The sequence below is a fragment of the Clinocottus analis genome, unplaced genomic scaffold (genome assembly GCF_023055335.1).
Source record: "Clinocottus analis isolate CAN_PGR_092001 unplaced genomic scaffold, fCliAna1.0.p SCAF_5, whole genome shotgun sequence".
Lineage (NCBI taxonomy): Eukaryota > Metazoa > Chordata > Actinopteri > Perciformes > Cottidae > Clinocottus > Clinocottus analis.
Window position 1 is genome coordinate 2,073,503 of NW_027176207.1, and position 26,621 is coordinate 2,100,123.

A 26,621-nucleotide genomic window follows, 5' to 3' on the forward strand; every position below is an offset into this window, starting at 1 on the left:
ACACACAGGACACACTGCCCCACAAATACAACACACACAGGATAAAAAAAGAAGGAAGAAACCTTCAGCAGAGTACAACTGATGTCATGTGTACAGAATGATCATAACAGTTACAACACATTCATTGCATATGACAGAAACTATTAATATGATGAAGTGTGTAAGAGTAAGCACAATAGAGATGTTCTTCATAATCTGCATGTCTCTTGAAGTTCAGGTTTGCGAGGGCAGCAAACATGATGCCGCTGTCGTCGTGTCTCTGAACCGTCCGGTTCTCAAGGAAAGCTCCTCACCTGCACCCTGCAACAGCCACACCTGTTCATCAGTATATTGACATTAGAGAAAGAGATTGACACGTTGCACGTCCCAGTCTGTGAGAAAAGATGAGAACACAGGATTCTCCTCCTGACGGGATGGAACCAATCAGATGTGAGGACGATGTGAGACGAACCTGTGACGATAACCTGTGTATGAAAGGCTCTGCTTCTGTTAGTGGGGCAGCTGCTTTTGCAACCGCAGCGCTTGTTACTTTACCTGTGATTGAGAAAATAAATGACGAGAACGAGAGAAGTTGTCAAACTGCATCATTTCATTCATTCTATATTTAATTGATTAGGTTTTATTCAGTGATTTATATCAATATAATGATCTCGCATTCATTTATTTCCTGTTTAATAGTTTAGTCATGTTGTTACTTTTTCATCTATAAACAACGTCATCATTTGATTTGTGTGTATATGAAATAAAAGCTCTCTGTACAGCTTGAAGAAGAACTCCATGGCAACCCTGAGATTAAGATGGAATAGATCAAAATAAAACAAATATTTTCCCTATTTTTTAAAAACTGGGTGTCCTAAATTAAATCCAATGTTGCATTATCTTAGTTAATTTTCTACTAATTTTTGGGGTTTATAAATAATAATGTATCTGGATAAAAATTCATAATTATTTATTAAATCTGCAGGTTATTATTATATTATTGCCATGCTGCTCTGCTGTTTTTGCAGAATCCTTCCAATCCTGTGAAATCCTTGCAATCCCACCGGATCCAAAGCGTGGCCATATCGTAGAGATTCCTAAAACATAACGATTTGCACGACCATTAACCGGATTAAGGTTTGTTTTTCAAACACGATCCACCAAAAAATCTGTTCCATTTGCTAATCTCTGGAGATTAGAAAGTGAAGAACACATTTTGCAGACAGGAATCCTTCTCTTTGATATTCCAATTCATGCACATCGAAATGGCATCATATTATTATCAATGTGCTTTTCCTCTCCTGTAATGACGAAGGTTAAAATAGAAACGCACCTCGCGGTGTTTCAGAGGAACGTTTGAGAGGCTGAGGAACACAAAGTGGGTCCCACACAAAATGATGATAAAACATAAGAGGGCTTAATGTCTGAAAACGGTGACACGAGAGCCGGCAAATAAGCTGAAGCGTGGAACACACACACACACACACACACACACACACACACACGCCGTGTGTTTGTGTCTCTGCAGGAGGAGAGTGTCGGTGGAAATGATAAGGTTTGATTGTGCAGGGAGAGGAGGAGGTCCAGTGTGTGTGTGTGTGTGTGTGTGTGTGTGTGGCAGCTGTTGAGTTATTTGAATCAAGAGTGAATTCCAAAGCTTCTTTTTTTTTTACTAATTTGTGGCGCTGCATGAAACAAAAACAGGGTGCATTGAAGAAAGAGTCAGGAGGAAGCAGCAGTGATGTGATTGACACAGAGTGACCCTGTGCAGAGAGAGAGAGGGAGAGAGAGAGAGAGGGAGAGGGAGAGAGAGAGGGAGAGGGAGGGAGAGAGAGGGAGGGGTTGAGGGAGGGAGGAAGTTGTACACTTGAGGACTTCTCGTGAAGCGCGTCAGACGTTACTTATGAGAGGAGGCAGAGAGGACATTCACCACCAGTGAGGAACTAAAGCTGGAGGAGAAGCGTGGTGAAGAGAGAGGGAGAGAGAGAGAGAGAGAGAGAGAGAGAGAGAGAGAGAGAGAGAGAGAGAGAGAGACCCTCCTCTCCGTGGGGCCAGCCGCTGAGAGAAGATGAAGAGCCACATCACCAACGCCCTCTCCGACTTCTTCTTCGAGTACGAGACCCCGCGCCAGGTGCTGGTGAGGAACAGGAGGGTGGGAGTGGTGTGCCGCCTGATCCAGCTGGGGGTCCTGGCCTACATCATCGGGTAAGAACCCGACGCGACGCTCCACCGTCGTTCCTGGAAGGGGAGACTTTGTTTTGCATTGTCATGTCACGACTTGTGTGGAATGACGGCGTGTCATGCAAATTTAGCTTTCAGTGACCTTTCAAATTCCAAACAACTTGTTTTTTTTTTTTGCTGACTGGTTGTTTTGAAGGGATTTAACTCGGATGTTTTGATGCTGCTTACATGATGAAGGGAGAGAGAGAAAAAGCATCCGATGCTGTTGAAATTGTTAGAAAAACATCTTTCATGAAGGGAAGACTTCTCCCTTGTAGGTGCCACACACAGCGATGGTCAGAGACACTCGCTGTGACTTGCCAGGTATCCTGTTGACTCAGCAAACAGGAACTGCAAACAGACGTGAAGCAGTGACAGGTTGAGTGTTGGCAGAAGGGAGAAGATATCTTGTTATAAACATGCTCCTCAGATTGAAACACAAATCTTATCTCACGCACGCTCGTCTCCTCGCTCGTGCTTCGACATGTCAAATACTTGTTCTGTGACAGGGTCAGTCAGTTATGTTCTACATATTTTGTTTTGGGCTGCATTTCTGTTTTGGTGTGTTAGAAATTACTCACTGATCTGACTCGTGCGTGTCTGCACTCGTGCACTCGTGCGCTCGTGTCTCCGAGCAGCAGAACCTGAGGAGCGGCGTGGTGATGACGAACAGGCCGAGGCAGATGCTAACACTCATAACAATCAACCGCCGCTCCGTTCGCTGCCAAGCGCCGAGGCCCCGGACACACGTTACCTTCCGCTGCTGACCGAACACGTGATGGAGACGGACACGTTTAAAAATATCTTCCTCCGAGTTATTCATATTTAATGAATAAGACGTCCGCACTGTCTTTAGGGCCCGTGGATTTTGGTCGCTGCGTTTTGGATTTCGACAATCTTCAGAGTCAGGCCACAACAAATGCGGATGCTCGTTTTTCTTTCATTTCAAACCTTGAAAAGTCTTAAACTGGGAACTGTGAAACAGGCTTTTAGTTTGCTCTGAGCGCGGGTATTAAAAAAAAAAAAGGAAAAGGAAAAGGGAACAGCCACGCTGACGTTCAGAGGTTTTGTCTCTTTTTGCTGTTAAGGATACGCAGAGCACTGATTCCTCTTCTGCCTTCATCCCACCTGTCACTTGTCTGCTGATGATGTGCATGAGAGGAGATGTGGTTATGAGGCTTCTCCTCCTCGGGGCGGAGCAGAAGTCGGCCTGTATCGCTCAAGGCACTGGCAGTGAGCCGGTGGACCACTGGCCAGTCATGTTAGATCTCATTTGAACCTACATAAGATCTACATGACATCTACATGACATCTGCATGACATCTACATGACATCTACAAGACATCTACAAGACATCTACATTACATCTACATTACATCTACATGACATCTACATGACATCTGCATGACATCTACAAGACATCTACATGACATCTACAAGACATCTGCATGACATCTACATGACATCTACAAGACATCTACATTACATCTACATTACATCTACAAGACATCTGCATGACATCTACATGACATCTACAAGACATCTACAAAACATCTACAAGACATCTACATGACATCTACATGACATCTACAAGACATCTACAAAACATCTACAAGACATCTACATGACATCTACATTACATCAACAAGACATCTAAATAATATCTACAAGACAGCTACATGACATCTTCATGACATCAACATGACATTTACATGACATCTACAAGACATCGACATGACATCTACAAGACATCTACATGACATCTATTTAACAAATGTTCCCCTTGGGGATTAATAAAGTACATATCTATGTATTTAAAAAATATATGACTTTATTGTAGTTATTGGTTCACTTATTTTACATTTTTGTGCTTCCACTAACTGAGGACTTCCTCCTCGTGCATGCACACTGTGCATGCTTGGCCTCATATTTGAGTAAATCTCACACACCAAAAATTAATCCCACATGAACGTTTTTTTTATAAATATTGGAAAAATCAATTTGAAGGAAATCTGGGAGCGAGAACAGCAGCCTCGGAAAACCATAATTAATTCTCGTCTCGTCACTTTTAAGTCGACCAAAATGCCCATCTATTGTTTGCATTCCGTCGTGATGAGCAGAAGTGTGATATATGTTTTATTTATTTTTTTGCTCATTCAACACTAATCTCAGAGCCACAGTATGGTGGGAAGAAAAGCCCTCTGCACATCAAGGAGCCGCTTCTTCCTCCTCCTCTTCCTCCTCTCTGCTCTGCTTCTGTCGGAGCAGATACAGATCTCACTTAGACTGCTGTTTTGGGAGATTCCTCCATTATTTCACGCTCATGGGTTCCTTTATTCCATTAATGCGCTCTATTTTTTTTCCTCCCTCCCCTGCATCTTGAATGTAAGCTCAAACTTCCACGATTTGATCTTCCTCACTGATAGAAGTTGCGGCGTTCAGCTCATTGTGCAAACGCTGCCTCATGTTTCAGTCTGCAGCTTCAAGGGTGTTTCTGCTCATCTGTTGCTGGGAGGCGCTTCCACTGTGCACGGACAAATGAACCGCGGTACACGCTGCCCTGCAGCTTTCTGCTGGAGGGTAATTGCTTTTCACACAATATATGAAATAGCTCTACATGTGTGTATTGCGCTCTTGCGCGTGTGTGTGTACAGTATCTTGCCGGTGCACACCAGCTGTTCCCGTATCTCCTGGGCAGACACAGATAGAGCCACAGAAGGAGGAGCTTCACTCTGCAGAAATCAAAAAGTACTGCGGCCGAGTGTGACTAGAACAAACCTGGAACACCGTATCCGTACGTTAGCACCACGGGTGCAACACAAATAAAATAATGTTGAAATACTCTATTACAAGTGAACGTCCTGCACTATAAATCCCATCAACAAAATGTATACGTTAAGGCATAAAAGAAAAAGTACGTAACAGTCGTGTTACAAGCAGCTCCTACCTTTGGTGGACCTCCTCGCTTGCTCCTGTAGCCAGCTAGTGCTGCTGCTAGCTGCCCATTGTAGCCAGCTAGCGCTGCTGCTAGCTCCCCACTGTAGCCAGCCAGCGCTGCTGCTAGTTACTCCCTGTAGCCAGCTAGCGCTGCTGCTAGCGCCCCCCTATAGCAACCTAGCGCTGCTGCTAGCTCCCCACTGTAGCCAGCTAGCGCTGCTGCTAGCTCCCCACTGTAGCCAGCCAGCGCTGCTGCTAGTTACTCCCTGTAGCCAGCTAGCGCTGCTGCTAGCGTCCCCTGTAGCAACCTAGCGCTGCTGCTAGCTCCCCACTGTAGCCAGCTAGCGCTGCTGCTAGCTCCCCGCTGTAGCCAGCTAGTGCTGCTGCTAGCTGCCCATTGTAGCCAGCTAGCGCTGCTGCTAGCTCCCCACTGTAGCCAGCCAGCGCTGCTGCTAGTTACTCCCTGTAGCCAGCTAGCGCTGCTGCTAGCGCCCCCCTGTAGCAACATAGCGCTGCTGCTAGCTCCCCACTGTATCCAGCTAGCGCTGCTGCTAGCTCTCCACTGTAGCCAGCTAGCGCTGCTGCTAGCACCCCCCCTGCTGTCGCTGCTACTGCGGCTGGTCCCGCTACCAACGGTGGTTGACAGGAAGCTAGCATGGAGCTATCGGGCAGCTAGAGGAGAACTAGCAGCAGCGCTAGCTGGCTACAGTGGGGGAGCTAGCAAGGACACCCATTGAAGGTATTAGCGGCTTGTAATCCGACTTTTACGGTACATGTCCTATGAACATATCCTGTGTAACTGATATATTATTATTATCACATTGTTAGTACGGATGCATCAATGTGTAAACATGATGCTGTTGTAGCTGCTAGAAGTGCATCTACTTTATGTACCGATTTATTTATAATTAACAAGAGAGGGAAGAATTGCTACATACTATATTATCTGGTGTTTTCTCTAATCTTTGTTATTTTTGTGAGACTTTGAATACTGTTTCCAATTCAGGCCTTCAGGCGGTCATTTAAATGAAACCATGTGAAAAGTGCAGACAGGAAACGGCTCTTTGGTTGAACTGCTAACAACTCAGAAACGTCTGAAATGAGCCCAGACTGGAAACAAGCACAAAACATTGGGAACCGCTCTTTAGCAACACAGTGTATTTCATAAGCTAGAAAGTACAAAGCTGGTAATATAAAGTAACATTAAATGTGAATACTTGAGTACTTGTACATAAAGGGGATGTCAGTGATTCTGAAGAAAAAGAGATTGATATTTGGACTCATCCCCTGATATTTGACATCAGGACATCAGGAAGTGTCTACATCTTCTGTCGCAAACTAAAAACATCTTTTTTCAGCTAGACCTTGAATAAAGAAGGTGGCAAAGTAGCAGCACTTTAGTAGCACTTAGATGTGTCTTACTGACAGCACTTTGTAGTTTGACTTCATTGAAGAAATTGTACTTTCCTGATTCATGTTGTTCTGAGTTTGTTTTCATGGTTGAATACACATATAAGTCTCTTTGGATAAAAGCGTCAGCTAAATGTAATGTATTGTAATCCCCCTCTTATATTTACCAGCCCAGTCACCAGGAAGAATCATCATCGTACGTTACATTTGCTCAGAGCAAGTGATGTTGTTTATAAAGCGACTATTGTTTAAAGTTAAGTAGTATAGTAACTGGTAGAATAAGGGAGTTTTTCCTTAAGTAACAAACAAGTCATGTGACTTCCAACTCATGTGAGTCACGTGACTAATTGACACTGACTACAAAATGCCTCATATTATGAGTTAGATAAGTTTTGTTGCCTCAACCGACAGCGTTCACCGCAAAAATTTGATGTTGTATTAACGAAGCGTTCGTGTTCAGAAACATTGGCATCGAACGCATCCCGAGGTTTTTGCAGGAACTCGCAACGTGACACACACGCGCCTGAACGCCTCCTTGTTGCTGATTGGCTGGAATAGTGTTGTGTGGCTGGATTGTTTGTTTCCCATTTTCAAAACCGGAGCTGAACACGAACAGCAGGAGATTGTTCTCTGAGTTTGATGAATAGTGTGTCTGGGATTAGCATCGCTGACTGCACCTTTAATTATAGAAAATTGGTTATCTTCATCACAATCAGTTCTGCTGGAAGAGGATATATATTGACTCTGTTCGCACTGATAGACATTGAAGCTGCCATTTCAGTACGGCATTCAGATTCCTCAGAATTACACGCTGTGTAAAGTTTCATTATTGCTCATAGGCAACCGTCAGCACTGCTAAACAGTACAAAAGCGCTACTTAATTCCCTGTTTCAGTGCAATAAGCATGACCAATTTCTCAAGAGCAACTCCTGAAGGTTATTAAAAACATATCAAATGTACATGTCGAGGAAACCCTGATTCATACTGGATCATTGGTAATGAACTCAGAGTGAACGGTTTGCTTCAACCCTGCGATGGAGCGTATTTTGAAACCGAAAAGTTATCACTTTGAAACATGTAAATGAGTAAATGTCTGCGCTCTTAAGATTCATCGAGCAGCGTGACATTGCACAGCGACAATCTCTTTGCACATGGGTCCTCCGTGAGGGACGCCGCAGGACGTCCACATCAGCGCTGCACATGACCTTGCCTGCGGGGGTTTTGCGTGGCGGTCTGGGGCGAAGCTGATACCACGCTCTCCGTGTCTCCCACAGGTGGGTGTTCATCTACGAGAAAGGCTACCAGTCCACAGACAAAGCGGTGAGCTCCGTCTTCACCAAAATGAAAGGAGTGGGCTACACCAGCATAAACGGGACCGAGAGGGTCTGGGACGTGGCCGACTACGTCTTCCCGCCGCAGGTTGGTGACCGGCCAGGGCCGCACGGCTCCCGATTGGTCCAGAGTTTCGCACCTGGTGCGAGTCACTGGGATTAAAGCCCATCTGGGTCATGGTCAGATGGTCGTGGTGTCAACACCCACGGTCCGGGAATCTGACTGTCAGAGTGCATACACATCAGGCTGAGTCAGGCAAGCAACGCCGAAGCGCTTTGAAGGAAAAAGCTGGCGGTCGGATCGGGACAAATTCGAGGTGTAGTCATGTTTTTAAAAACATCCGTGTTGGCTCGTTTTTTTTAGGCCAGAGACAAACAGTGACAACACGAGGACGAAGCACGCACAAACAGACACACACAGTAAATTAGGCCTGGATGGCCTGGATCCTTACTTTCCAAAAGGTGTTGCGTGCATCTTGTAAACTGCACAAACAATCCAACAAAGAGAGACTCCCGTCATGTATCTCTCTGTTTACCTCCAACGTCGCTGTGTCCTGCTGTCGCTGGGAAAGAAAGAAAGAGACACAGGGAAGATTGTGTTGTTTGCTTTGACATCTGGGCGTGGGGCCTTTATGAATTCAGTTGGGTTTGGCTCACGGTCCTGTGTGTTAAACCCAGAAGAAAAAGTCTCTTTAGGAATAATGTCGTTCACTTTGATCGCTAAGTCGAGTCAAACTTCAATCATAGTCGTACTTTATGTTCTGAATATGAGGATCAACTCACTGGTCAATAGATTAAAATAGTATATTGTGGTAGAGGATTCAGCCAAACTGCATCAATGACATGCGCGCTGTCCCGAACACCCACTGCCGGTTAGTACACCCGTTGCTAGCTAGCTTGTAGCTAATGCATGGCGGTACTGCACAGCCGTACAGCGCAAATTCACTAACTAGCAGGTTAGAGTTCTTTGTTGATGGCCAAGAAAATGTTTTTTAGCAGATTAAACTCTCGATATAGGATGTAAAGTGTTTGCACATTGTGTTCACTTTCTGGCCGAGAGTTATACGACAAGATTGATAACGCTAACGCACCGCGAGATCAAACAACATGAGACGTTTTGGGACGTAAACGATTGAGATCCCAGCAGGGTCACCTGTGGGACACGACTGTTAATGTTTGACAGTCTGTCTACAATAAACTTAATGAGCATGTTGCCGAGCAACTACAGCATCCTTTGTCCTTTTATGGCATAAATAAAAGAGATTACAAAAAATTAACATATCTGTTTTTACAATCCTCAGGGAGACTCGTCCTTTGTCATAATGACAAACTACATCATCACTGAGGGTCAGAAGATGGGGAAGTGTCCGGAGGTAGGTGGAAACCTTTCCCTCGTCCCTCCGGCTGAAACCCATAAATAGTCAAACTAAACAAGAATCGTCTCATTCCAAGACTGTTTCTGTAATTGGGCAATTGTCTAGCGTATTTTTTCCCCCCGACTAAATGGCCTCGAGAGGACATAAACAGCTGTCAGACCTCACAGACATCACAGAACGTTGTTGTCTCGGTGTCGGTCCACCCGCTGACCCCGATCTCTTGTTTTCTCCTCGACAGCTCCGAGGCAAGCACAGCTGCAGCTCCAACTCTGACTGCGAAGGAGGGAGTTTCAAACGTACGGGACATGGTAAATCCTGACGGCCCGACAGTGTGTGACACCAGCCGTCCTCACTGAACCGTCTGCGGCCTCTCGCGCCTTCGCAGCTCTGTGGCCCCTCTGTGGCCCCTCTGTGGTCTGCTTCTGTTGTCAGCTCTTCTCAAAATATGCACTTCTTAGATCCCACGTGACAGGACAAGACGCACCGAGGGGTGGAGGTAGACCATCGTGAGGGGTTATGGAGCACTGTGTGTGTGTGTGTGTGTGTGTGTGTGTGTGTGTGCAGAGAAAGCTGTGGCTCCCCGAGAGCTCACACAGTAGAAAACTGAAACACGGGGCGTCTGAGTCAGCGACGGCAAACATTTAGATGGAGCTCGTGCGCTGCTCTCGTCCAGCGCCGAGAACAAAAAAAAAGAAAGAAGGATTAAGATCAACAACTTCAGTTTTAACAACCAAACACACACACACACACGCACACACACAGTGGGTGAGCGTTGGACTAAAGCCCTGCCTTAAGCAAGCAGACACTTGCATGTGCTGTATATACAACCGCAGATGTTACAATAACTCCTGTGCAAAGGAGCAGGCAGGAATCATAAGCACACAGAGACGCTAAACAGTGACGAGCTTCTTTAATAGAGCCAAACATAAGCAGGGTGAATTCAAAGAGCGATTACGTCCCTTTTCCCTGTCCTCCATCTGTCCCGGGGTTACCTCCGCAGCCTTTTTCAAGCCCTTTGTGCCTCACATCCACTTCAATAAGACCGATGTTAGCCAGAGCTTTTAGATCTGTCTGTTCCAGACCAATCAAATTCACCCGGAGGTATCAGCGTCGCTTAAAGGCGGCACAAGTAAACACGTGTTGGGGGGGTAAGAGGGGATGGGGTTGAGGCCCCCGTAGACCAACAGGCCGTCGGGCTCCTCTGAAGAAGAGCGAGCAGGAACTTCCCGTGAACTCGAACAGCGCTCGATGAGAGCGACCGATAGCGACAAAGCTAATCACATGGAGAGCGATTCTATGTCAGGATTGGGGGGGCGAGATAAAGGAAAGAGCTACTTCAGCGCTTGCTTTTTTCCCGCCTGCTGTTGATGCCAATTCAAGATAGCAGGATGCAAGTTAGCGGCAGGGCCCTCTAGTCCTGCTTTTTCCGCCGCGGCTCCGAAAGAAATGATGCCGTTTGAAGTTTTGTGTCTGGTGATCGTGATGAACTCTGGAGTGTCTCTCTGTTCACAAGGGGAAATGACGGGAGTGTGCGTGAACGCCACTAAGACCTGCGAGGTGTTGGCCTGGTGCCCCGTCGAGAACGATCACAACATACCAGAGTACGTTGCCCCGCTGAATCACTCAACCTGCAGGTTTCAGACTTTTTGTGACGATTCCCGTGCCGTGGATCACACAGCTGTCTGTGCACGAGAAATATTCATTTGTGAGGATTTCTGCACCCCAACGTGCTGGATCTGATCCTCTTCTCTCATCTCTTCGCTCCCATCTAGTCCTCCTTTGTTGATGTCTGCAGAGAACTACACGCTGTTCATCAAAAATTCTGTCACCTTCCCCATATTCGGCGTCTCCAGGTGATTACTTTTCTTACTTTACATTCCTATTGAATTTAATTCAGCTCAGCAGACGCTGCACAAATAGAAATGTTGCCTATGTTGTCGCAGCTCTAACCTTGATCTGCATTGCATTATGGGAACTGTAGGATTTTGTGTTTTGACTCATTCTAGGAACTGAAAGTCAGGATATCTCAGCTTCTACTCCGCTAATTTGAAGGTTTTTTTAATTTTTATGTTTTGTTAAAGTGTGACGCTAAACTGCAGCAAACCTTTAAGTAAAAAGTTCTGCCATGCCCGAGTTTCAACCTCTCGTGGTTGGTAAAAACAAGCACAATGTTGTACTTTGTCTTTAAATGCTTAAAGAAAATACATGACTTCATTGTTTTTATGCCTTTAATTGACAGTTTCACTTAAAAAAAAACAACGTATAATGCAAAAAATATATTATAATAATGTTTATTTGTATTGCACTTTTTACAAACAAGGGGTCAGGAAAATAAATAAGAGTTTTAAATCCAGATTGACAATTACAGGGCCGAACATTTCAACGAAAAAAGATTTAAAAAAAAAAAGATAAAGCAGGTCACGCTCGTGTAAATAAGTATGTTTTTAGGGAACGACCAAGTGCACTTAGAGGTTCTTATGTGTTCTGACACACAATCCGTCTCCTGACCAACTTGTGCTTCCAGGAGCAACCTGGTGGAGGGCATCGATGGCGACTACATCAGCAAATGCCTCCACCACCCGCAGGACGCCCCGCTGTGTCCCATCTTCAGACTGGGAGACATCGTCACGCTGTCCGGCTTCAACTTCGAAACGATAGCCCGAGTGGTGAGTCAGCTGATCTTCACTGACCGTTCAGCTCGTCGCGGCTGATCTCTTCTTGTCTCTTGGCGTTTTAATGGATGTGTTGTGTGTGTGTGTGTGTGATGCGCTTGTATTTCAACAGGGAGGAGCCATCGGCATCGTGGTGGACTGGACATGTAACCTGGACGTGAACGTGAAACACTGCAAACCACAGTACAACTTCCACGGTCTGTACGGAAACCCCACGGAGACGGACAAAGCCAGAGCTTCAGTGGGCTACAACTTCAGGTGTGTGGAGCTGGAACAGACCATCATGTTACGTACTTATTATATCATGTGAATATGTCGGGAAATACACGTATTTGCTTTTTCACTGATAGTTAAAGAGAAAAGAAGATGCCAGCGACTGGTTAGCTGAGCTCAGATTAGCATCCAGACATGAAAGCGGGGGGAACAGCCGGTCTGGTTTTATGAGGCGTACATGACGCCCCGTAAAACTACAAAGCTTTACACTTCACTTTTCCTACAAATTAAAATGAAACAAACAATATAAAAACGTGTAAATCAGTGTGTGCTTTGTAAGCGGACTTTGTTCCCGTTGGACACCGTAGCTGAGCTAGCTGGTTGCGCCGCTTTCCAGTCTTTGTGCTAAGCTAAGCTAACGTTCGCTTCATCCTGATCGGACAGACGCGAGAGCGGCATCAAGCTCTTCTTTGAAGTGTTGAGACCAGAAAGCGGACGAGTGTATTTCCCAAAATGTTGAACAATCTTTTCACCGGAGGTCTGATGCTCTTAAGTCACAAACAATCAGAGAGTTGCAGGGAAAGTGGACAAAGATGTATGAGACTATAAACTATAGACTATAGACTATATCCATTGAGACCGACACAGGAAGAGACAAAGACAACAGGAACGCGCCTGAAGCACTCAAACAACCAGCACATTTGTTTAGAAAAAATATGTATTTTTGGTTCGATGTCTAAAATAAGGATTGTGTTTAACACAAGCTGAAGAGATTTCACTGTTTATTCCAACTACGACACAAAATATGTCCATAAATAAGCATATTTTTACTTATAGCGTTCATGCCTTTAAAACTGAATACAACTTGTCAGTAACAAACATTTGTTTGACACAAAGCTGCTTTAAAAAAAAAAAGCTTTTTGGGATTCTTTCTTTGGATTTTGAATCTCTGCAGAAAACTAGCGCAATTTTATAAAAAGCTAACGGAAGTTTAGTGTAAAAAGGTTTAACTCTGAATGTACTACATCAAGCTACGTGATAGCTATTTGATAGCCTCCGCCTTTCATGAGACAAGCTTGAACAAGTACAATTCAAATCTCATTATTAAAAGGTTTTAATCAACAGATTGAAGGCCCTTGTGTTTTGCAGTGGTTTAAGGCTCATAAACAACATATTCTCATAAAGAGGAGAGAGGGAAAATGTGGCAAAAGCAATTATGTACCAAAGACCTCGGCGCATACGTTCCATGTAACATACTCGTCCCGGTGGCTGTGTGTAGGTACGCAAAGCATTATTTGGAGAACGGGACTGATACGAGAACCCTCCTCAAAGTGTTTGGCATCCGGCTGGACATCATCGTGAATTCCCTGGTGAGTGACACGCAGGGAAAATGTTTCAGTCACAAGAATTTCTGACCTTGAGAAATCCTCAGAGAGGGTTTGTTGAATCATGTGATCTCCGTCCTTCACGCAGGCCAGAAAGTTTGACATCATCCCAACGCTGACGGCGATAGGCTCCGGGGTGGGCATCTTTGGAGTGGTACGCTGCCGGCCAGACTCCACATAGTTTGTGTATTAATCTGTGGAGTACTTTGCGTGTGAACTGCAAACCCCTCTGATGTTACAGGCGACCGTGGTCTGTGACCTGGTGCTGCTCTATGTGCTCCCAAAAAGAGAATTTTACAAGAACATGAAGTTTAAACAGACAGACACACACGAACAGGTAAGGTCTATGGCGCACACAAAACTCTGTTGTGATTGCGCATATCAGTTTGAACACAAGATGGCAGCAGAGAGGCCTTTAACGCTCCAGACGTTCAACAGTGCAATTCTTTATCTCAACATCTTTTAGATGAATTGCAATCCTCGTGAAGGAATGTTACATTTGTCAGACCTCGACTCCGTCTCCTTCACATCGACGCTGTGTTTACACCATCCACCAGTAGCTTAGCATCATCCACGCCTGCTGCACAGCACTATCTGATGGCAGATGAAATTTTCTCCCATCCCTGAGCACAGTTCCCCCTCTTTAACTGAAACAGGCAGAACATTTCTTTGTATTTGCAGCATGACCGAGAGTCTCTCGGTTTAGAAACAAGCACCTATTACACCCTCGAAGCAAATGCAAGACAAGTCCAAGGCACAGGCGGGCCCGACGTGAGTGCACGGAGACAGTAGTGTAGATTCTCCATGTATTTTGTGCTGTGATGCTGAGGAGAATCCTCTCTTCCTAAATGCGTCTTTTATCCCGTTGCGTTCATCCCACAGGATCGAGACTCGGAGGCATGTAGCACAGAAACAGACCTATCTAAAGTAAGATTCATCCATTTACTGCAATAATGCATTTAAAATGAAAGATGTCTTTCCGCGACGGCTAATGATGCGTTCATCCTGCAGAAGTGACCTGGGAGAAGACGGTCCAGGTGGTACCGACACGGGACACACACACTGCACTCTGGATGGGACTGGACGCCGTCTCAAAGACATTTCTCTGCGTCCTCTTCTTCCTTCAGCATCTTCAGCATCCTCGCCAACACCCCGAGTGATCGTGACCCTCACTGTTGTGTGCAGAGCTTCAGCGTTGAGCTCATTTGTTCATATGTACCTGTTTTTTTGTGTCTAGTTTCTTTTCCTTGGGGAGTAGCTCTGTTAGCTTTCGTTTCACACTTTGGGTGCAACCTGTAGCTCCTCCCTCATCTGTGCGGGTTTAAAGAACACTTTGGTGCGTCTGTGTTTACAGGATTTATCCACAACCTCCGTCACCATCTTTGGTCAAAACAAGATGACGTCACTGTTGGAGTGACTCATCCCCGCGTGCACCTTGTGATCAATAAAATAATAAAAAAGCAGAGCAACACTACTGTGTGTGTGTGTGTGTGTGTGTGTGTGTGCGGTCAAACAGGAATACAGGAAGCATGTCAAGATAATTCAGATGTTCTTTGTTTTTATTGTCTTTGATTAGGTCTTGTTGTACAAAAAGCATGCAAAAAATAGCTTCTTTATAGATATCGGTACATATTTACATGGTAACTGCATTCCAGAGGGACGTGCCATGCTTCTGTTTGTAGACGAGCGACGCGAGGACATTCAGAGAAATGCACGAGACGACACGATGCGACAGGCACCTTTAACACACATTCACACACACACAAAACACACGTACAAACTCCCTCCCCCACACTCCTTTAGATGGAGTTATGATCTGAAATCATGAGACGTCGTTCTTGTCACTCGCTCCCCGTGCTGTGACTGCGCTCATTGATTGATTTTGTTTTTTCTTTGTTTCACGACAGTAAAGCGAGAACAAGCCTTTCCAGGGAGCAAACGTCCGGAAAGGATGCACAATCATATATTTATGTCCCAGTTGTATCTGGACTCAGATCTGCACCGAAATGTTTTTGTTGGTAAAATAAAGTGATGGATTGGGGATTTCTCCAATTGCAGCATTGAAAGAGTCACAGAAGACCTTTAAGTTTAATTAAACGGATCAAAGCCACCTTTGAGCCAAACGCAGTTCATTTTGGCATGCGCAGTCAGTTGTATATCATATCAACATCAAGAGCTGACGAGTAGGTTTACAAAGCTGACTAAATTATTCAAAATGTACAACAAAACGGTTGTGAAATTAAAAAAAAAAAGGCAGGAAATGTCTCGATGGAAATGGGTGTGGCCTAGAAGGATTGACTGACACCTTTCAGATCTTTCTAAATGGTAATTGTTGTTTTTTAAAGCGTTGGATGAATGCTTAACACTAAGAAAACATAACTTTTGCAGAAGCAATCATTTACTGAAGACTATTCACCGCTGAATACGAAGCTGCAGGGCATGAAGAGCCCGCCCTGTGGCTGAAGAAATAAAAATAAAATGAAAACACGTTTGAGTTCATAAAAAAATAAGAAAGAACTCTCCAAAAACAAAAGTTGCAATGCTGCCACATGCAGATTGATTATCAAAAGCACAAGAGACTGAGAACAGACAGATACACAGTAAACAAGGTCTTTTACAGCTGCTTCCTCCATCACAGAAGACACAATGTTAAACAGCTGGCAGGTACCAGTAGTGTTATATATATATATATATATATATATATATATATATATATAAATATATGTATGCGTGTGTGTGTAATAATAATAACTTCAATATGTATCAGGAAGTGGAAAAGTGCAAATATTTAAATAGAAGCAGTATTTGAGGTTTTTTTCTCAACAAGGTCAACAAAAACACAGATAAAAGGAGGAATGCCAGTAAAGCACCGACGACAAAGACGACAACAATATTGCAACTTCCGACACTGACGAACTACCACACAAACACAAACACACAACGTAAAGCGAAGACATAATGAGTCCACGAAGGAGCTTTCATTTCATACACAACATTTAAAAATGGAGCTACGCAAACATTGATGAGAGGCAGAGCTGCCGCGGAGGCGGAAATGTTCTCATTGGAGACAAAACAGCCCACAGATTTGGCCTTTTTGTTTTTGTTCAACAATCACCTTGAACGGCAAACAAATGACTAAAAAAATAAATAAATAAATTTAAAAAAAAAAGAGTTAAAAGTTTTGTTATTTACGTGTGTGAGCTCAAACGGGTTTAAATGCTAACAAACTAGCTTATGGAGTAGCATAAAAGTCGGGTTACAAGCCACCACTACCGTCAGTGGGTGTCCCCGCTGTAGCAAGCTAGCACTGCTGCTAACTTCCCGCTGTAGCAAGCTAGCGCTACTGCTAGCTCCCCGCTAGCTGCTACTGCCCGCGTCCCCGCTGCCCGAGTCGGGCGTCGAGTCGGGGCTGGTCCCGCTACCTGCGGTGGTAGTCGCGGAGCTAGCTGAGAGAGATAGCAGCAGCGCTAGCAGGAAGCTAGCAGCAGCGCGAGCTGGCTACAGCGGGAAGCTAGCAGCAGCGCGAGCTGGCTACAGCGGGAAGCTAGCAGCAGCTCTCGCTGGCTACCGCGGGGAGCTAGTGGAGATACCCACCATGAGTAGTAGCGCCTTGTGACCCGGCTTTTACGGCAAGCAACGGTCCTCTATCGGGACTAATTATCTCATCATCTTGTATTTTGGGCTGTAATCTAATTTAATCCAATTCATCTTTTAAGAACGCACTTTCGAATATCTATAAAATATAAATACTTAAGGTATTGTTTTCACAATGGCCACCAATGCAAACATTTAAAGAGGAATTAACGATAATGGCAAACATAAAAGAGTGAAATTTTCCTCCAAGATCTACTTCATGTGACGCAGCGAACAATCATTTAAAAATCTGTTTGTAATGCAGAGGGAGAAAGAGACGTTTGGTAGAATAACATTTTGACAAAGCACCTTTTATGTGCACTGAACCAGTTCCTTTGATTTTATGACGTCTGCAAAGAGAATACTGAAATATTAATTTGGGATTTCTCTGTTCTCCATAAAATAAAAAGCCAGACAACCCTCCCTTGAGCAAAAAAGAAACTTATACAATGCTCGACCTTTTGACCTCTTGGAGTAGCACTCTTTGATGTTTACCTCGGACAATGACATCATCCGTGCCTTCAAATGAGCTCTGCATCCGAGACGGTTGTATAATAATACATTCTCACTTGTAAGAGGAATTATTTAAGGTGTCGGCGGTCAGTTCACGTCTTTTTCCCCTCGCAGTCCGTTAACACTCGCCGTCAAACAATGTTCCTCTCCGAATGCTCCAGTTTCTCTCGCAATTACTTCACATCTAATTCAAACGGTACAGGAAGGGATGAAAGGGAAGAGGCAGCGTGAGAGAGCAGGAAGCAGCAGACAAGCCGGAGCGTGAAATGAGTCCCAACACAGAAATAATTGCACATTACACAGCGACGAAAGTCACTTTCAACCGCGCTGGAGCGTGGCAAAGCCGCTGTCCTTTCCGTGTGACGGCCCCTTCGCTGGCCGACTTCCTTCCTTCCTTCGGGTCAGAGAAGTTCACCGGTCGGCCGCAGGACTGTGAAGGCGTCACAGGAAGGACTTCGGCTCCAAAGTAAAAGCTCCCGATGGCACAGACACAAGAACCGGGCCGTGAAGGCGACAACATCGACACCTCGAGACGTCTTTGTACAATATTAATGACGTGAAATTGAAATAAAAAAACGTTAGCGAACTGACGATATAGTGTCATTAACATGCTGCAGTCTGTGATGATGCGTCTCAGCCGCGGCTGGGACAGCGGACGCTAAGCAGTCTGATGAGGAGGCCTAACTATTCATCCATGCAGACGGGTACAGAAGCTCGACAGTGTTCTCCAGCTGCCGAGTTCCTCTTCGTGGTTCACTGATGCCAGTCACAACAGTGAGCGGCGGAGCGGCTGACGTCGTGGATCCGAGTCAGTGCCCAGAGGAGGAAGATGTCGGGGGACTGATAGCGAACCGGAGGACGAGCGTGAACAAAAAGCTAAAAAGCGCGTTTAAAAAACCATCAGTCTGTCCAGTGTATAGAACGATACGCCCGTCGTCTGTCATGTGAATGAAACGTGAGGATGAACGAGGAGGTGAGGGGGGCAAAAGCTCCGCTGACAGACTCAAGAGGACGGCTCGTCTTCATGCAGGTCCTCCAGCTCTCCGTCTCTGGGTCCGTCCCCCGTGCTGCTCTTTCTGCAACGAGAGGAAGAAGAAGAGAGGCGGCAGTCAGGATGAGCGCTTCAGGAGGGACGAATGATGCGTCTCATATGCAGAGGAGCGCGTTCGTCACAGGATGGACAGCATTAAATGACAGCAGCAGGGAGATGAGGGGGTGACAGCTGGGGGGGAGGGGGAAGGAGGAGGGTGAGGCCGCTCCATCACGTGTCATGATGGGGATGAGCGAGAGGAGGCTAAGAAGATAATGACGGCGGTGATGACGCTGGTGGGCGTGGCGGCTGGCAGATGTTGGACAGACAGCTGCACAAAGCGTTACCTGAGAGAGGGGTGCAGTTTTAAAGTGGGCCGGAAGGGCCAAGAGTCCCTGCAGCACAGTGGGAGAAAAGGTGGAGGGAAAAAGAAAGAAAAAAAAGAGTCACAGGTGAGAGGGCAAAGGTCACCTCAGAGGGGGGGCGGGGCAAAGACAACACTTCCCCTTGTCCACCTGAAGACGCTACATGCATGTGTGGCTCCGATATTTGTGCATAAATGACCAGAAGATTGATTAACCGGCAGTTTAATGATGATTAATTGATCAATATTGACTTGTTTTCCCACTTCACATCAATATAAATAAAATCTTTTAGAACTGTGACTGCTCAGACAAAATAAGGTTGAATAATTTCAAAGGTAAAGGTGACGAGACGCTACGTGTGTGAGGCTCATCTGCTTGTTCCTGTTCTCTCTTCATCGTCCTGTCGAGCAGTACGGTTTATAGTTCGTGGCGGCATGAAGATGAAGAATCAGAAACTATGAGCTCATCGACAAACGGTCTGAACATTCAGTTGAGTTTCATTCAGACGAGAAGACCAAAGCCTCGTGTTCCTCCCCTCCTCCTCCAGCGGGGGGCAGTGTGGTCTCAACCTCCCTCCACGTCCTCTGGAAACACCTTCACCTGGCTTCACGCAGCTCTCTGCCGGCCTCCAGAGCAACAGGGGAGACCTCGGCCTCCGTGGAGGAGAGGTCATCCCTCAGAAGCTTTTTCCCAGCAGGAGATTAGAAGCTCACGACAAAGTCTGACGAACACACAACGCCGACTTATTCACGGCCGCGTTACAGAACAAATCAAAAAGGTCAGCCCGGAGGCAGCGGCAGATCTGTATCACTCTGTCACTCTGAATCCTTCTAGCCTTGAAAACAGGAAGCGACACACAAAAGAGACACTTATAAGAAGCTCCGCTGCGTACAATGAAAGAATGAATTATGGTGCTATGGCAACGCAAAGCAGCGGCAGCTGCTGCCGCGGGGCTGGATGTTAGTTACCCTGATGCTGCAGACAAGAGGAGACAGGTGTGAAGCACCGGCCTCTGTCACAGGCTAAGCCGTCGCTGCAGTAAGTGTGTGTTTGTCTGTCCTCTCTGGGTGAGATGTGCACAGGTATATATGGTGCTGTGCTGCCGTCGGGGCGCTTACATGAGCAGGCTGCCGGGCGCAGACATGGAGCGCTCCTCCCTCCTGCTCGGACACTCGAAGGGGTTGCCGAAGGAGCGCTTCCTCAGCATGGCTCTCACCAGGATCTGAAGGGTTCACAAGCACAAGGAGGTTGCAGGGACACGCAGACAGAAACGGAGGCTGGAGGAGATGGACTCACTGCTGGAGAGTTTATAATGGTCATGAAACATGGCCACTATTCAGGATTAGCTGCATCTGATAGATAATATTTAATAAAAGCTGTACCGACATGGTTTGTTATTGGTCATACATGCTCATGTTCACATCTCGCCGAGGTCATATCAGTCCAGATAGAAGCTATTAGTGTTCTTACTCGTCATTGTCTGGTTAACAGTCACTCTATCGTGTGTTATAGATCTGAGGATCGATGGCGTTCATATTTTCCCTCGTGCTCTTTATCAGCCGGCGCTGTGTGTGCATGTGTGTGCAACTATGTGAGCTTATTTCAGGGTTGATATACATTGTGATCAGTGGATTTCCATGACTTTAAACCTCATTTCCAAGAGCTAACATGTCGGGAAATCTGTGTGTAAACGGTAGAAAGTGATCAAATGTCATATTTAAACTAACAATGAGGATTCAAAGCATACAGTGAACCTTAAATGACTCAAATGAATGAGAGACAATAGTTTGATTAAAAGAATAAACATTTATATAGATGCCTGTATGTATGCTGCTGATATTTTGAGCCTCTTTCTTTTAAAAGCAGACTCATTATTTCAAACTCAGCGTGAATGAACGTCGTGAACACATGAATATAACACATGCTTACCACGGCCGAGAGGCTGGGCACGAACTTGACGGAGTTCTGGATGTCCTCCTCGGTCACCTCCACCGCGGAGCAGTGCTCCTCCTCCAGAGGCAAGGGCTCCGTGCCGCCCTGGGTCACCCACTGGTCCATCTACACACACACACACACACACACACACACACACACACACACACACACACACATAATATACATGCATGCAAGTCTGGCTCTCAGTGTTCAGCCATTGTTTCATGGTTTAAAGACTCTAAAGGGTGACTGCAGTGTTTTCTAAGCCCTGCACAGCGTGCACATTGCACTAGTATTGATTTATGCACCAGCTTTTACTGCCAACCAGCCATCTGCTTTGATTTATGTTGCTGTGTTACGACAACCAAAGACTTAAAAGTTGCCCGAGACACATAATCCATCACAGTGAGCAACATGCCGGAGTTTATTTATAACTTTTCAATAGACGGTTCAATAGTCCTCTAATAGTCATGTGACCCTTCAGAGCAGGACGGCGCTGTTTCTGGGATTGACACGAGATAAACTTCAGCTTCCATCATCACAGTAAAGATTATATCCGTCTCTCAGTACTAAAGTGCTGCAGAGATGCCACCTCTTTGAGGCCAACCAGGAAGTTAGCATCGCAAGGTTACCCCCACAAAAAACATATTTTTCCCCTTTATATCTTGGATTGTTTTTTTTTTATATAATTTTTTTCTTAAAAAAAAAAGAATATATATATATATATATATATATATATATATATATATATATATATATATATATATATATAATATTGTTTCTTTATCTAAAGGAAAAGAAAGTATATTTAAAAATAAATCAATAATAATTTAAAAAAAGAAAATATATATATTTTTGGATTATTACTGAAGATAAACAAATGTTTGTGGCATTTTTACATTTTGTATGATAATCTTCACAAATGTAATCCTTTCATGAAGTAAAAAGCTACAGTTCCTGTGATGAAGTTTAGTCTTTTCCTTTAAAACCTTGTTACACAAGAACCTCTGAGCTGGAAGAAGCTTAAACATTCCCGGTGGATATTTACTGACTTTTAAGTTGTAGAACAAAATGTTCAAATATCTTCAGCTTGTGTTAACCACTGACTTTATTTTAGGGATTCAACCAAATCCCTGATGACTTTAAAACGAGGGAACCGCTGAGTCATTGAGCTCGTTGGGAAGCTGCGACGTCCAGAATAATGCACGCGCTCGTGATTCAGACTCACAAGTTATCAACTATTAACGTCCAAATGATGCGGCTGCTCCTTCAGAAACTATAATCCAAAGAGCTCATTGTAAGTAAATGTATAAAGGTAGAGTGCTTATATATCAACAGGTCATTTACCTAAAGCAACTTCAAACTTCTTTCTTGAAATAAAACATGTAGTTTTAGTAGTTTAGAAGTATGTAACAGGTGTATTTTCTATAAAGGCAAATACACCGTGTAATGGTGTTAATTCTTCTTCTTCTGACATTAAAAGGGGAATAAGCTGTATTTTTTTAAACTTTTGTCAAGTAAGAGGTGTGTGTGTGTTTGTGTGTGTGTGTAATGCCTTATTATCTCTTGCTGTCATAAACACAAATGGAGTCTCTGGTGAGAACATGACTGACTCACTGACGCATGATCAGATCGAGTCATGGAAACACGGCGGGGAGAGGGGAACCGTCATGGCCGCTCCTCCCGCTGCACCACGCCGGCCTCCCCCTCCACCCCCCCGCGTCTGAACATGAACAGCGACATCGTCGTCGGCATCCTCACCTTCATCTCCGGGATGGTGATCCTGGAGTCGGGGTTCTTGTCCAGCATCCGCAGCAGCAGCGTCCGCAGCGCTTCACTGATCTCCGGCCTGCACAAAACACACAAAACTGTTGGCTTCTGAAGTCACTGGAAACTATTTATAGCGGCGATTCTCGACCAGGCCGACCGTCGTTCAGCGGTACGAGTGAAGACAGTGGAGCTGCAGCTGCTCGACTGATAAACAGTAAAGTATTTAAATGTGAAAACAGGAATCACAATTTGAATATAAAAGATGTGTCGTATTAAGTCAGCTGCAACATCCGAACAGTTGACTTCATGCCAGGACATAAAATCAATTTAAATAATTGATACAACTCGCCCGGTTGGTCGTGTGAAAATCAATAAATGAACTGTAAATAATTAGCTTAAACTCGTGGATGGACAGCTAAAACAGTGAGCTAATAGTGAGCAACGAGAGCGTGCGTGACAGGACTCGAGGTCATCGGGGTAAAAAGAGCTTTGAAGCGAGCTCAGCGTGATCACGATGCTCTACTTTGACGGCCTCTCGGCCCTCGGGTGGCGCTCTGCGTGTCGTTGATCGGCGGAGCGTGGAGACGATCCAATCAGGCGATGCGATACTCCGCGGGGGGGGAGGAAGAGGAGGGGAAGTTCCTTCATTAGGCATCGGCCTCATCTTGAGCACGGCGTCTCTTGAGGGGTGGAGACACTTCTCGCTGACGATATGACACCCTGATGACACCCTGTTCTTACACACACTCCGACTGCCACTCGTAGCCCGCTCACTCGCGCCGTGTTGACACTTCATCAGTGCTTTCCTTTCAGTCAACACTTCCTGGCTCCCTATCTCTTCTCCTCTCTCGTCTTTTTCTCGCGCTATTCACTCAAAAATAAAGATATACTTTCACGTTGACCTTTCAGGCAGAGTGAAGTTTATCACCGCTTGTTTTGATGGTACACTCTGTGTCCTACTGGCTGCCGCACAGAGATATTCATGTGGGTTTTTTTTCTCGCAGATGCAATTTGAAAGAGAAAGAAAAGAGGGAACTCGTTTTGCGACCCAGATGCAGTTGAGAAGATAGCAAACGGGGCGAAGAGGAGGATGACAACTGTGGACTGGAGGTGGCTGCTGTCTCTTAATAAAGTGGAGGAGAGGGGATGGACTTACGTTTCTGGGAAATCCACAAGCCTGGTCCTTATCTTATTGTGCAAAGCCAATATGTACTCGTCAATAAACGGGCACTGCAGGTGGAGCAGAGAGAGAAGACGGTGAGAAACACAAGGGAAGAGAAGCAACTTAAAACAAATACCAGCACCGATCAGCTGCTGGCGTTACCGGAGCTAAAAGCAGACGGCGAGACGAGACGGCCGCTTATCAAACAGAAGTGTTGCCTTTGCTTCGTGCCTTTGGTGGAGCGGATGAAAGACAAGAGGAAACACACAAAGTAAAATGTGCAGACTTGCCTTCCCGAAGACGAAGCAGTAGAGCGTGACCCCCATGGCCCACACGTCCAGCGCCTTGAGGAAAGAGCCAGCAGTGACATTAATGATGGAAACAGAGGTAAAAAAAAAACATCAAAACACCTTCACGGGACATATCAATGCTGTTGTTTGTGTGTGTGTTGGTGTGGGGGTTGTGAGTGATCAGGTAACAGCTGCTCCCTCCCTCTCTCTCCCTCTCTCTCTGGATGAATAGCTCTCCCAGGAATCCATTTCTCCTCCTTGATAGATATGAAATTATAAAACACGCCCTCTGCGGCTGCGTTATCCATCACAATGCCACTGACGTGTTATCAGACAAAGTGCCGTGTGACTGGCGTGTTCTGATGGGCTCCTGCCACAATATGGGCCGAAGTGACATATCAGTGACAGATATTCCATACGTCACTGCTGATTTACACCGAGAAACTCACAAATGTTGGTACAAAAGCTCTCCGGAGAGAATAACATGAACGGATCCCAATCAGGAGCGACGAGAGACTCATCGGACAACATGGATTTCTCTGGCACGTCTTTTCCGTCTGCAATCACGATTCTATTCTGGTATTTTTTTTTTTTGTGCTGCGAAGTAATTCGATGGAGACGCAGGTGGAAATCAATGCAAATCGTTACGGCGATCCTCGACAAACGCGATTGATCTTCGCTCGACTGGAAAAGTAGAAACCGCACAACGACGGGGGAACATTCCCAAATCCATACGAGGCGTGTCAAACCGATAGCCGCCGTCCGTTAATTGACTCCGGTGATGGTTTTGTGCTCACTGGCTTCCTTGTTATTAATACCAGCACACGCACACGCACACACACACACACACACACACACATACACACATACACACATACACACACACACACGGGGGAAAAGCCTGATAATGACAATTTGCTCCATGGATTAGCCGGCCAGTAAAAGTCTGACAGCTCATCATGGTTTTTAATGGTTCTCCTTTTCCCCCCCAATTATGAGCTCGCCACCAGCCGCCGCTGTAACCGCACGTCCTCAGACTCGCGTCAACTCACTTTCCCGCTGAAGCTCTTCCGGGCGTCCGACAGCGTCTCCGGCGCCATGAACGCGGGCGTGCCGGCGGTGCTGGACAGCATGGCGTCGTTGCCCTCGAACTGGTTGCTGACCCCGAAGTCGGCGATCTTCACGTGGCCGTCGTCCCCCAGCAGCAAGTTGGAGGGCTTGATGTCGCGGTGGACGATCTTCTGGTAGTGCACTGAGCGGGAAGAGGAAGCAGACAGGAAGTCAACTTTCAGAGCGACGGACCAACGGGTTTTTGTTATTCCTGGACTCTGAACAAAAGAACTACGTCTCGTCGCTGAAAGTCACGACAGTCTGGACTTCAGGTGTGAAGATGTTTTAGAAAAAATCTCGGCACACTACCTGAGTGTCTATCTAGTGTCCCCGTGTGTTCACTGTGGACATTCAGCCTCAGTCACACGCGTATATAATGCAGAAATGTGCATTTTTGTCATTGTCATGCCAGTTAATACTCCCGAACCTGCTGACGAGGATCTGCGTTTTGACAGCGCTTACGTTTTGTAAATATTGACATCTTTGCGATAATACATCCCAGAAATACGGTTCGACTTCTACCGGAAACAGGAGACTTCCTGCGACTCACACTGAGATACACACACACCGAGACACACACACACACTGAGACACACGAGGCATTGGTGGCGCAAAAAAAACTACTCCTCACAAAAAATCCTTCACTGTTATTTGTCAATTCGTACAACATTTTGTGAAAAAACTGAACAATGAACACAAAATCTCTCTCTTTTCACTTTTGCCTTATGACAACGGCGCCTCATTAGATAGAAAGCTGAGATTGTTCTGGATTTTTTTCATGTAAAACATGGGTTTGTATCGTACATGCAGGGCCCAGAGGGTTAATACTGTTCTTTAACCACAGGACTGACCTGGACCCGGTCCTGAGCTCATCTTAGACTGAAAGTTAAGCCTGGACACTCAGCAGCGATCGGGGGCTAAGCCCCGGACCCTTCACAGGCGGGATAAGTGGGCCCTCTTGTCTGAAGAGGTCTTATTAAAACACGAGGCACTCGACTCGTTAAAAGCTCAGATGATTAAGTGTCGTTAGCTGCACCAATAAGACTCAAACTGAAACACACGTCAGTGACCTACAGAACGGCAAAGGATGAAGACTTTAAACTCATTTAGCTTTTAGAAGACGTGCTGCACTTATGAGCGACATCGTCTACTTTGGAGGTTTATTATGGAGCCTTTCGGTGTTCAATATTAATGAAAATAATAGGCAATTTCAAAATAATAGTCCTCGGGCTATGCATATATAAATATATTAATAAACTCATCAACACACATATAAATAAATAAGCTCAA

General features: G+C 45.5%; 2 protein-coding genes across 6 annotated transcripts in view; one reads left to right on the forward strand and one right to left on the reverse strand.

Annotated features, from left to right (window-relative positions):
* The first annotated feature begins 1,866 nt into the window (after positions 1-1,866).
* p2rx1 (purinergic receptor P2X, ligand-gated ion channel, 1) lies at positions 1,867-14,984 on the forward strand. 4 transcript variants are annotated; one of them, XM_068599740.1, is made up of 14 exons: positions 1,867-2,184; positions 7,821-7,965; positions 9,179-9,250; positions 9,492-9,561; positions 10,767-10,854; positions 11,026-11,106; positions 11,778-11,919; positions 12,038-12,183; positions 13,418-13,508; positions 13,612-13,677; positions 13,765-13,860; positions 14,184-14,294; positions 14,406-14,450; positions 14,535-14,984. In XM_068599740.1, exons 1-14 carry the CDS (start codon positions 2,048-2,050, stop codon positions 14,538-14,540), a joined length of 1,296 nt encoding a protein of 431 aa, XP_068455841.1. In that variant the 5' UTR covers positions 1,867-2,047; the 3' UTR covers positions 14,541-14,984. The 4 variants fall into 4 exon arrangements, with proteins under 4 accessions (XP_068455841.1, XP_068455843.1, XP_068455842.1 ...); XM_068599742.1 differs by having other exon boundaries at positions 14,205-14,294; XM_068599741.1 differs by having other exon boundaries at positions 9,492-9,549.
* Positions 14,985-16,230: 1,246 nt separating this feature from the next.
* Positions 16,231-26,621, reverse strand: part of camkk1a (calcium/calmodulin-dependent protein kinase kinase 1, alpha a) — a 47,739-nt gene continuing 37,348 nt past the window's right edge. Inside the window, exons 10-17 of one of the 2 annotated variants that reach the window (XM_068599738.1) lie at positions 25,274-25,473; positions 24,222-24,275; positions 23,926-23,999; positions 22,761-22,848; positions 20,994-21,122; positions 20,183-20,286; positions 19,047-19,094; positions 16,231-18,745 (exon numbers count right to left, since the gene is read on the reverse strand). In XM_068599738.1, the coding sequence (XP_068455839.1) occupies positions 18,673-18,745; positions 19,047-19,094; positions 20,183-20,286; positions 20,994-21,122; positions 22,761-22,848; positions 23,926-23,999; positions 24,222-24,275; positions 25,274-25,473 (770 nt within the window). In that variant the 3' untranslated portion in view covers positions 16,231-18,672. The remainder of the gene's footprint in view (positions 18,746-19,046; positions 19,095-20,182; positions 20,287-20,993; positions 21,123-22,760; positions 22,849-23,925; positions 24,000-24,221; positions 24,276-25,273; positions 25,474-26,621) is intronic. The other variant, XM_068599739.1, reaches the window with a different exon arrangement.

What these genes read in the sequence shown, in the direction of transcription:
- p2rx1 (XM_068599740.1), top strand. Translation starts at nt 2,048, where the DNA reads ATGAAGAGCCACATCACCAACGCCCTCTCCGACTTCTTCTTCGAGTAC. An exon ending in AGATGGGGAAGTGTCCGGAG is followed by an intron (nt 9,251 to 9,491) that starts GTAGGTGGAAAC and finishes TCTCCTCGACAG; the next exon opens with CTCCGAGGCAAGCACAGCTG. An exon ending in AGACAGACACACACGAACAG is followed by an intron (nt 13,861 to 14,183) that starts GTAAGGTCTATG and finishes TGAAACAGGCAG; the next exon opens with AACATTTCTTTGTATTTGCA.